The following is a 12,293-nucleotide window of genomic DNA, read 5'->3' as shown; positions in this document are numbered from 1 at the left end:
TTGTCCCCTAGTTCCTCGTATAGACGACTAAACGCAACAGTCTTAGCCTCCGTGACCGCCAGCTTCGCCTACCTCCTAGCTACCTTATACCTCTCTCTGTTCGCTCTCCTTTCCTCATATGTGCTCCCAACTAACCTCAGGTACGCCTTCTTCTTCTCTTCCACTTTAACTTGGACCACTTCATTCCACCACTAGTCACCTTTGTGCCTGTCAAGGTAACCCTTCGAGACCCCTAACACCTTTTTCGCCGCATCCCTAATACAGTTTGTCGTCGTCGTCCACATAGCACTCGGGTCCCCACTACTCCTCTAGGCTCCCAAAGTCGCTAACCTCCCATCCAACTCCTGGGCTTTATCCTTAGTCAATGCTCCCCATCTGATCCTCGATCATCCTCATGTCGATCTCTTCTTTCTCTTTATCATGATACCGACGTCCATCACCAAGAGCCTATGCTGCGTCATGAGGATCTCCCCTGGGATAACCTTACAGTCCTTACACAACCCACTATCACAACTCCTGAGGAGGATGTAGTCAATTTGGGTCCTTGCCACCATACTTCAGAAAGTAACCAAATGTTCCTCCCTCTTTGGAAAACTAGAGTTTACAATCACTAGCTCAAATACCTCAGCAAAATCCAACAGCGAAGTACATCCTTCGTTCCTAACCCCAAAGACGAAGCCACCATGCACCTCGCCATAGCCATCAGTAGTTGACCCAATATGACCATTGAAATCCCCTCCTATAAATAACCTCTCAGCAAGCGGGATACTACACACAATCTCATCCAACCCTTCCCAGAAGCGCCTTTTAACCTCCTCATCCAAGCCCATTTGTGGCGCATAAGCGTTAACTACATTTAGAGTGCACTCCCAAACCACTAGCTTAATAGTCATTAATCTGTCACTCACCCACCTAACCTCTACCACCGACTCTCGAAGATCCCAGTCCACCAAAATACCCACTCCATTCTTACCCTTCATGACTCTAGAGTACCATAACTTATATCCGTTCGTATCCCTCACCCTCGATCCTACCCACCCAGTCTCCTGGACACAAGCTATATTAACCTTCCTCCTCTGAAGAATCTTCGCCAACTCTATAGACTTACCCGTCAGTGTTCCTATGTTTCATGACCCAATTCACAACCTAGAGGCTCCCTTACCCCCCTTGCCTCCCATCCCACCCCCTGAGTCCTTCCCTACCTCCTACCCCACCCGAGGACATAACCTTACTATACCATCCCATACCTCAGCCACTATACCTACGACAGACTAAGGAAAATCGCAAACCCAAAATAGGCAAAGGACCAATCTAGAAGAAAATTATATGTAACTACAGGCACACAGATATTATGATTACACTAAAGCGAACTAAAATGGCAACAATTTAACTAATACAATGAAGAGAGTCGGGGAGGCAGAAGGTACCAACTCCCGAGAGTAGAACCTTGATATTCAACTTGATGTCATATTTGCTGCCACTTCTTCAACGACAATCGCTAGAAAAGGTCACCGGAAAGTTAGCCGTAGTGACTGTTGCTCAGAGGAGCCGGCTGGAACATTGTGGGACATGGCGCTTCTGAAGAAACGACTGCCACCAGGAAATCTTTTGGCCGAAAATCTGAGTGCACAGTAGCACACTCAACGGTGCATGGTTGGATCCTGCTGGGGACCTTAGATCTACAGGCACTGCGTGCACACACAAGAAAGGGGGAGGAGAGAGAGAGAGAGAGAGGAAGAGAGGGGGATAGAGTAGAGGAGAGGAGATGGAAGTCACCGACTTTGTGCAAGCCGCCGACGTAGGAGGAAAAATGGGTGGAGAAAGGGATAAGATAGAGAGAGGAGAGGAAGGAGAGAAGGGGGGATGAGAGAGAGAAAGGAGGGGGATAGAGAACGAGAACTTACCTGGTGGTGATGGCCGTCGCCGGTGGAGGAGCCTAGCTTGTCACCGGTGGTGGCAGAGAGCCATTAGACATAGTTGAGTGTAAGAGAGAGCAAGTTTGAAGAGAGAGAAAGTTCAAAGAGAGAGAACAACATGATAAAGAAATAAAAAGTACACATGTTGTACAAAAGAAATAAAAAGTACATTATAAGAAATACAAAAGACTATCAATAAAGAAGCATTAAGAAATTACACTAAGAATATAGAGACTAGCACACATGATGCTTTCAAAAAAATACACGGAGAAGAACAAACTACCTGCAGACATAATATTAAAAAAAACAACTTTTCTTAATGTTTTATTACCCAATAAGATAATCACTTCTTCAGTCAATAACGTCAAAGAAGTCTCCAGCTTCTAAATGAGTAATATTTGCAAGGCCTCCAAAATCATCATCTTTATATATAAGATTTGCCTCAACATCAATATATTTGTTTGAGGGACCTGCTTCATCATCATTATTTTTGAAACGTTAACTGTTCCTCCGTATTGTTCTCTTTTCTTTTGATGGAGGCTTGATAAAGTTTAACAAAATGGTCAAGTGTACAACAAATACATGCCCAATGACCTTTCATACCACATCGGTGGCAAATATTAACTCTGTCTTTTAAAGGATTATTTTGGCGACCCTTATCGTTCTCTTATTTATTTCCAACATGATGACGATAATTATTTCGTCCACGTCCACAACCACAGCCATGACCACGACCATGATAATTGTTTTGTCTTCTTTCAGACTTTTAATTCACTGCTACCATATTCACTTCGGAAAATGGTACAGATCCAGTGGGACGGGCCTCGTGATCTTCATTAAAAGGGTATTATGTTGCTCAGTCATCAAGAGGCATGATATTAATTTAGAATATTTCTTTAAACCCTTTTCACGGTACTGATGTTGCAATACCATATTTGAGGCATGAAAAGTGGAAAGAGTCTTTTCTAGTAAGTCCTCATCATTCGCAATTTCCCCACATAATTTAAGTTCGGAAGTTATCCTGAATACAACATAATTATATTCACTTACGATTTTAAAATCTTGTAACTGTAAGTGAATCTATTCATGTCAACCTCTTGGCAATACCATTGCTTAAGATGGTCATATCGCGCCTTCAAACTGCTCCATAATTCAAATGGATTTTTCAACGTTAAGTATTCAGATTTTAACCCTTCATAGAGATGATGATGAAGGAAAATCATTGCCTTTGCACCTGCGACCACCTGCACACTCCCCTCCAAACCGCATTTGCACATTGTTGTTCGCACCTGCGATCAAAGCTCCACAGGTACGGTTACAGCAGCAGAGGTCCAACTTTAGCAATCACTCAACTTCAACTTTTGATCTGTTAACCATTCGGAATCAACCCGGGGCCCCCGAGACCTCAACCAAACATACCGAAAAGTCCTAACACCTCATACGAACTTTGTCGAGCCATCAAATCACTTCAAACAACATCAAAACACGAATCGCACCCCAATTCAAGCCTATTGAAACTAAGAAGATTTAACTTCTACTAACGACGCCGAAACCTATCAAAACACATCCGATTGACCCCAAATTTTACACACAAGTCACATTTGACATTACGGACCTACTCCAACTTTCAGAATTGGAATCCGACCCTGATATCAAAAAGTCCACTCCCGGTCAAACTTTCCAAAAATTTAGCTTTTGCCATTTCAAGCCTAATTCCACTACGGGCCTCCAAATCACAATACAGACACACTCCTAAGTCCAAAATCACCCAACGGAGCTAACAGAACCATCAAAACTCAATTTTGAAGTCGTTTACTCATAGATCGATATTTGGTCAATTATTTCAACTTAAGCTTTCAACCTTTAGACTAAGTTTCTCATTTCATTTTGAATTCACTTCGGACCCGAACCGACTACCCTGGCAAGTCACATAATAGTTATAAAGTACAAAATAAGCAGTAAATGGGGGAACGGGGCTACAACTCTAAAAAATGACCGACCGTGTCGTTATATATTCCCCCTCTTAAACAAACTTTCATCCTCGAACGAGTCTAGAACGTACCTGGAGTCCCAAATAGGTGTGGATATCTGCTCTGCATCTCCCGCTCGGTCTCCCAAGTAGCCTCCTCAACTGGCTGACCTCTCCACTGCACCTTCACTAAAGCAATGTCCTTTTACCTCAACTTACAAACATGTCGACCCAAAATGACCACCGGCTCCACATCATAAGTCAAATCACCATCCAACTGAACCGTGCTGAAATCCAAAATATGAGACAGATCACTGACATACTTCTGGAGCATAGAAACCTGAAACATTGGACGCACACTTGACAAACTAGGTGGCAAGACAAGCTTGTAAGCCACCTCCCCAATCCTCTGAAGTACCTCAAACGGCCCAATATACCGAGGGATGAACTTGCCCTTCTTCTCGAACCTCATAACAACCTCCATAGGTGAAACCTTGAGCAGTACCTTCTCCCCAACCATGTAAGAAACATCATGGACCTTCATTTCGGCATAACTCTTCTGTCTAGACTGCGTCGTGCGAAGCCGCTCCTGAATCATCTTAACCTTTTCCAAAGCATCCTGGACCAAGTCAGTACCCAATAGCCTAGCCTCATCAGGCTCAAACCAACCCACCAGAGATCTACACCATCTCCCATACAAAGCCTCATTCGGATCCATCTGAATGCTCGAGTGGTAGCTGTTGTTGTAGGCAAACTCTGCGAGTGGCAGAAACGGATACCAAGAACCCCCAAAATTAATGACACAAGCGTGTAGCATATCCTTCAATATCTGAATAGTGCGCTCGGACTGTCCATCTGTCTGAGGATGAAATAATGTGCTCAACTAAACCTGGGTACCCAACTCAACTAAACCTGGGTACCCAACTCTCACTGCACGGCGCTCTCTGATGCAATCATATAAGGAAGACCGAGAAACCACACAAGCTAGAACCCGGCTGGGCTTCGAAATATCTAATCTCACGAACTGGTTGGCCAAAGCCTGAACATCAACTACAAGAGGTCTCTCTCCTACGGGAATGAATGCAAGACTACCCATACTAACCGCCTTACTACTCAAGGCATCGACCACCATATTGGCCTTCCCGGGATGATACAGAATGGTGATATCATAGTCCTTTAGCAGCTCCAACCATCTCCGCTGCCTCAAATTTAGATCATTCTATTTGAACAAGTGCTGGAGGCTCCAATGATCCGTAAACAACTCACAAGACACACCATAGATATAATGCCTTAAAATCTTCAATGCATGAACGATGGAAGCTAACTCCAAATCATGGACAGGGTAGTTCTTCTCATGAGGCTTCAACTGACGTGAAGCATAAGCAATCACTCTACCTCACTGCATCAAGACACACCTAATACCAATTCGAGAAACATTACAATATACTGTATAAGAACCAGAAGCTGAAAGTAGAACTAGAATTGGAGCAGTGGTCAAGGTAGTCTTGAGCTTATGAAAGCTCTCCTCACACTCATCTGACCATGTGAAAATAACACCCTTCTGGGTCAATTTGGTCAAAGGCAATGCTATAGACGAGAAACCCTCCACGAAACGATGATAGTAACTGGCCCATCCAAGAAATCTCCAAATCTTCGTAGCTGAGGACGATCTAGGCCAACTCTGAATCGCCTATATCTTTCTCAGATCCACCTGAATCCCCTCACTGGACACCACCAGCCCCAAGAATGCCACATAACTAAGCCAAAAAGGATATTTGGAGAACTTAGCATAAAGTTTCTCCTCCCTCAACAGCTACAACACAATCCTCAAATATTGGGCATGCTCCTTCTAGCTATGAGAGTACACCATGATATCATGAATGAACACTTTTACAAACAAGTCAAGATAAGGCTGAAATACAGTGTTCATCAGGTGCATGAATGTTGTTGGGGCATTGGTCAGCCCAAAATACATCATGAGGAATTCATAATGACCATAACGGGTCCTAAATGCCGTCTTTAGAATATCTGAGTCCTGAATTTTCAACTGATGATACCCATACCTCAAGTCAATCTTAGAGAAAACCCTCGCTCTATGAAGATGGTCAAATAGATCATCAATGCGTGGCAAAGGATACTTGTTCTTGATTGTAACTTTGTTCAACTGCATGTAATCAATGAACATCCGCTTAGAACCATCCTTCTTCTTCACAAACAAGACCGGTGCATCCCAAGGTGACACACTTGGCCTAATAAACCCCTTATCAAGAAGTTCCTGAAGTTGTTTCTTTAATTCCTTCAACTCAGTTGGTGCCATACGATAAGGTAGAATAGAAATGGGCTGGGTGCCTGGCACCAAGTCAATACGAAAGTCAATATCCTTGTCGGGCGGCATGCCCGGCAAGTATGCAGGAAACACATCCGAAAAATCTCGCACCATCGGAACAAAATCAATAGCAGGTGTATCAGCACCAACATCTCTCACAAAGGCCAAATAAGATAAACAACCCTTCCCAACCATCCGCTGGGCCTTCAAATATGAAATCACTCTACTGGAACATAGTCTAGAGAACCTCTCCACTCGATCCTTGGCAACCCCGGCATCGCCAATGTCACGGTTTTACCGTGATAATCTAGAACAGCATGACATGGAAAAAACAAATCCATACCCAAGATCACGTCGAAATCAACCATACTAAGCAGCAAAAAATCAATTCTAGTCTCCAATACCCCAATAATCACTATACACGATCGATATACGAGGTCTACAACAATAGTATCGCCCACTGGCATAGATACATGAACAGATGAAACTAAGGACTCATGGGGCATATCCAAATAATAAGCAAAATACGATGATACATACGAATAAGTGGAACCAGGGTTAAATAATACATAGGCATCTCGGTGGCATACTGAGACAATACTTGTGGTCACTACATCGGAAGCAACAACATCTGGTCCGGCAGGAATATCATAGAATCATGCCTGACCACCTCCTGATCGGCCTCCCCCTCTAGGGCAACCCCTAGCAGACTAAGCCCCACCCCGAGCTGGCTGAGTGGGTGGTGCAACTGCTGGTCCTGGTGCCATCAGCCGAGAACTTTGCTATGGATCCCCACTCAACAACCTAGGGCAATCTCTCTTGATATTACCAAAGTCTCTGTACTCGAAATAACCCCTCCTCTGACGGAACTACTGCTCCTGATAACCCGAGAAACTACTTGTAGAAACCTGAGTGGATGAGGCATGGTGAGAACTCTGCGCTGGTAGTGCACTGAATAAAGATTAGCCTGAGTGAGTACTCTAAGAACCGTGGCTAGGTGATGCGCCACGATGAGCTGGATGAGTCATCTGAGCAGGCCTATAAAGACGACCCCTATTATGGTAGGACTGTCCCCCAGAAGGTACACCACTAAAATTGCCCAAACCTCTAGGCCTCTTGGCCTCCCTCTCACCATGCTCCTGGCTACAGACCATATCTATCTACCGAGCAATGTCAACCACCTCATCAAAAGTAGCACCAAAAACCCTCTCCCCAGTCATAATTAACCGCAGTTGATACGTGAGGCTATCAATGGACCTCGTAATCCTCTCCCTGTTAGTGGAAACCAACCAAATTGTGTGACGAGCCAACTCAGAAAACCTCATATTGTACTGCATCATAGACATGCCCTTCTGACGTAACTACTCAAACTATCTATGCAGCTCCTTCCTGTGAGACTGCGGCACAAACCTCTCCAATAAAAGAATGGAGAAATCCTGCCATATAAGTGGTGCTGCACCGACTGGCCTGCGCCTCTCATAAGCCTCCCACCATCTGAAGGCAGCCCCAGAACACTAAAAAGTAGTGAACAATACCCCACTAGTCTCCAGAATACCTGTTGTACGAAGAATCCGCTGGCACTTGTCCAAAAAGCCTTGGGCATCCTCCGACTCAGCACCTCTAAATGATAAAGGCCGAAGCCTCCCAAATTTCTCAAGTCTCCTCTGCTCATCATCAGTCATAACGGGGACCATCGGGGATAGTATGACCTTTCATGCCTGAGTGATAGTCACGTGTCTTATTTGGATTGACCCACTGAGAGGAATTTTCTATGGCGACAACGGGAATGGGAGTGATGTAACCGGCAACCTTCAGTCTCTCGTACAGTTGGTCTATAGGTTCAGCAATTGGGGTGTATTGTCTGGGTGGTCTGTTGTTGAAATTTGGTCTAGGTTTTTGGTAGTTTTGGCGGGTTGGTGGTGAGTGGTAGTATGCGGGTTGGGTGTTATAGGTATGGTAAGTGGTGGTAGCTTGTCGGTATCTGGGAAGTGAAGGCTGATATGTGGATGAAGGTGTTTGGTATGTGAGAGGAGACTTTGGACCTTGGGCAACTATTACTGTACCTACTTCTTTCTTCTTGGAGATACCTCCTGACTGCAGGGCCTTATTTGTGGCTTAGAGTGCTTCAAAATTTGTCACCATTCCGCTTTTGATCCCTTCTTCTATTCTCTCTCCCAACTTGATAATATCAGAAAATTTATGGTTTTCAATAACCATCAATCTTTCGTAGTATTGCTGATCCTGAGCTCTGACGAAGAACTTATTCATCTGTTCTTCTTCCAGCGTTGGCCTTACTTTTGCAGCTTCACACCTCCACCGAGTAGCATACTCGCGGAAAGTTTCTGTTGGCTTCTTCTTGAGATTTTGAATGTAGAAAATGTCTGGTGCATTTTCTGTGTTAAACCTGAACCGATCCATGAAATCTGATGTCATGCTTACCCAATTGACCCATTTCTTTGGGTTCTGACTGATGTACCAAGACAGGGCGTCTCCGGTGAGTCTTCTCATGAACAACTTCATGCGGATTCTTTCATCCCTACCAACTCCTACAAGATTTTCATAATACGTTCTTAAGTGCACCTTCGGATCACTAGTTCCGTCGAACATTTCTAACTTGGGAGTTTTATAACCCTCTGGCAATTCTACGTCCGGCTGAATACACAAATCTTCATAATTCAAACCCTCAACGCCTTTGCCCCCTTCGACATTTTGAACCCTGCCGGTAAGTTTCTTGAGTTCCTGTATCATGTTCTTGATGAGTAGGTCCTTCTAGGGGATTCGGGTATGTATAGGGTCTGTTGTGGGGTGTGGGGGTAAGGTTTCCACATATATGGGATTACTTTGGTGGACTCCGGGAATCTGGGAGTAATGGTGGTCATTGGTTGAGTTTTGCGGGTCAGGAATAGGCTATGGTGCATTCTGAGGAGTATGGTATGTGGTAGTTTGTGGGTACTGGGTCGGATGATGATGATGCTGTGGAGGAGTTGGTGCTGGTGGAGGATTAGGATTTTGGGAAGGCGTGGCGTATTGATGAGGTGCGGGAGGATTTTGCGGGTGCTGGTTTTGTGTGTTTTGAGGAGGTGTTGCGTTTTGGGCATTTTGTTGGTTGATATCGGGAACATTCGGGGTAAGGGAAAGGTTTGCCAAGTTACGGACCTGCTCAAGTTCCCCTTGTAACTCCAGTATCTTTTGCTCTAGTCGCAAAACCAAGTCGTTCTGTGCCGGAGTACTCCGACCATCCGAAGTCTCAACATTCTCTGCATGTGTAGCGTTGTCTTTCTTGATACCACTTAGATCATCCATCTTAGCCTTTCCTTTGTTCTTAGGATCACTTGGAGGAGGAGGAGGTGGAGGACCTCAAGATCTGGTATGATATGCCGATGATGCCAGTATGCACAAACCACCCTTAGGGGATGGGAATAAATAAAGAAAACAAGAAAGACAAAAGGGAAACAAGTCAGTAAAGAGTATTAAAAGGATATTTACGATATTTAAACACATTGCGGAATTCGCGTCCTAATTTGGGGACCTCTTCGTGCCCTAGGTAGGCCTAGCGACATATAGATTTGGAGAAAACTCAATGCCGATAACTGCATCATTTCATTAATATGATAAATAGACCAAACCTCTACTAAAACGACAATAATTATAAAGAGTCACTAGTGGCATTTTCCTTATTACAATCAAATTCTAAAACGAATCTAGAAAACATCACCCCTAATCTACTTGGTCCCAGAGGGACCTTCTCCAAGCTTGGCCTTCTTAGCCTCATCAATCAGATTCCCCAGGTCGCGCATGTCCAATAGCATATACGCCCTTGCTAGATGTCCCTCTCCATTGCCCTCTGCGTTCTAACAAGCCGAGACTCTTTTCCTCATCTTTCCCTCAAGTTCCATCAAACCCTGCTCCAAATACTCCAACCTTTCTGTTGATTTAGTAACGGGTCCCCTCCATTCATTTATTGCTTCCATGTCCACTTTATGTTGTTCCAAATGCCTGGACTCAGATTCAAAGACCCTTTTGTGCAACCTCCGGTATTTTACTTGTGCTTTAGCAGCGTCGTCTATGTCATCGACCAACCATGATGGGTAGAAGTACACATGGCCGACATGATACCTGTCTGACTCGATGGTATCTTTCTCCACAATAATCTTTGATGCCACATGTGTTGTGCCTCGAACTTGAATAGAATGACATTCCCTTGGAAATCTGCTTTGTAATGAACCATTTTGGAAACTCGTGGTATAACCTGTTTTCTCCCAGCTTGCCTCATGACTCTGATAGGAGCATAAGGATAAATACCCCTTAATCTGATTAGCACTAGATGAGGAACATCTCTTGACCTGATGATGAATTCGCTAGTAGGGAACCACTCGAACATCCAATGGACCTTGAGGTCAGTCAAATTGCAGTGGCCTCAATCAGTACATTGTTTGGCTGAATATCTAGCAAAGAAGGTAAATTCCCGAGAAATCTTTTCACATGGTTTTTGTCGCTTGGCGAGAGATTTTTCCACCATTCTAGCAACAAAGGTGGGATACTTTGAACCATGCCGAACCTGGGGACTTCGTGCCTCATTTCTGCAAAACAGATAAAGTTAGCCCTTTCCCCCTCCGGATCCGACTATTTACGCATTAATGATTAGCATATCGGCATGTTTTCTCCAAATAATGCACATATCATGATTGTTCCCGTTGGGATTATGGAAACCCCGATGGGTTTTGGACAAGGATTGCCTTAGGGGGTTATTACGCGGATAGCATTCTAACCTATACTAGGTTTAGACATGATGCATACACAGTTAATATCAGAGTGGGGGTCTCTAGAAGAGTCTAGACCGGTACCCTCAAGTGGACAACTTTAGAGGGAAAGGCACCAGAACCTTCGATTGCACCGCTGATCGACTAGTTTTACCGCAAATAAGCCTTTCCAAATTTAAAAAGGGTAATTTAGGAAGAGCGCAGACACTCACCAAGTGCCACTATGGTATTAATTGTGCACGAGTGGAATATGATGTAGAGCATGCTTTATGCAAAAATAAAATAATACGTTGTCAAGTATTTTGCATGATAAAAAACGATAAATGTAGTATTTAATAAATGTAAAGACATAAAAGAAAGAAAAGCAAGGAAAACGTTAGTTCGTATAATATATATAAAAAAAATTGTAATGAAGCAATAAAGAGGTAAGGATTGGGAAAGTCATGATATAACAAAATTTAAAAAGTTGGAGCCAGTGGGATGCATATTATAACCAGATTAAGCAAAGAGTTGCATATGAGTTCACATAAAGGAGAAACAGGGAAGAGGGTGTGCATGTAGCAATAAAAGGGAGAATGGGAGCGGGATGTTCAAGTATCAGCAAAATAATAAAGACACACGTATCGAGAGAGACTAATTCATATAGACCAAGTTCGCAATGGTAAGAGCCTAATATATATCCCCAGCAGAGTCGCCATGCTGTCGCACCCCTTCTTTTCTCGCGAAGTCGGTCTTCCACACGTGACAACTCTTTTAAAAGGAATGGTGTTAAAAGAGAGAGTTGCCACCTAACGGGTTTGAGGTGCGTTAGGGCACCTATTTGTAGATAACTTTATATTAACCAGTTTCGTCACCAAAGATCGGGTAAGGGCTCAAATTACTTTGAGGAGAAGGTGTTAGGCACTCTTCGAGTTTCACAACTGTGGGTCCTGGCCGAACTCGAATTATATGTATTAGTCTATGTGATAAAATAAACGAAGAGAGAGCACAAAAACTTAAGAAGTTTATTATAAATAGATTTTGAATAGAGGGTACAACTATTTTCGATTCTAGTAGGCAAAGAAAGAAAATAGGGGTGGGGGTCCTAAGTTTTTTAGCCCAAAGGGTCACCCCGTGCAACATAAATAATACTTCGTAACTCCCTCCAGATGGGATGTTAATCGTATTATTCAGCGGGTACAAACTATCATCTCTTGCTACCCGATTACTATCTTTAAGTTGTTACCTAAAGCGTACTAGTTCAATTATAACTCATACCCTATGTGTGCACTACCCGTCCCATGCCTACGGTCCAAGAGGCTTTGGACCTCTATTTGGGTAGT

General features: G+C 43.7%; 1 protein-coding gene across 1 annotated transcript; it reads right to left on the bottom strand.

The window, feature by feature from the left end:
- Positions 1-557: 557 nt before the first annotated feature.
- LOC104110803 (uncharacterized) lies at positions 558-980 on the bottom strand. Its single transcript, XM_009620354.1, has one exon. It carries the CDS (start codon positions 978-980, stop codon positions 558-560), a length of 423 nt encoding a protein of 140 aa, XP_009618649.1.
- Between the last annotated feature and the right edge of the window lie 11,313 nt (positions 981-12,293).

Source organism: Nicotiana tomentosiformis, chromosome 11 (assembly GCF_000390325.3).
Source record: "Nicotiana tomentosiformis chromosome 11, ASM39032v3, whole genome shotgun sequence".
Taxonomy (NCBI): domain Eukaryota; kingdom Viridiplantae; phylum Streptophyta; class Magnoliopsida; order Solanales; family Solanaceae; genus Nicotiana; species Nicotiana tomentosiformis.
This window is presented reverse-complemented; position numbering and strand designations above follow the sequence as displayed.

What these genes read in the sequence shown, in the direction of transcription:
- LOC104110803 (XM_009620354.1), bottom strand. Translation starts at nt 980, where the DNA reads ATGAAGGGTAAGAATGGAGTGGGTATTTTGGTGGACTGGGATCTTCGA.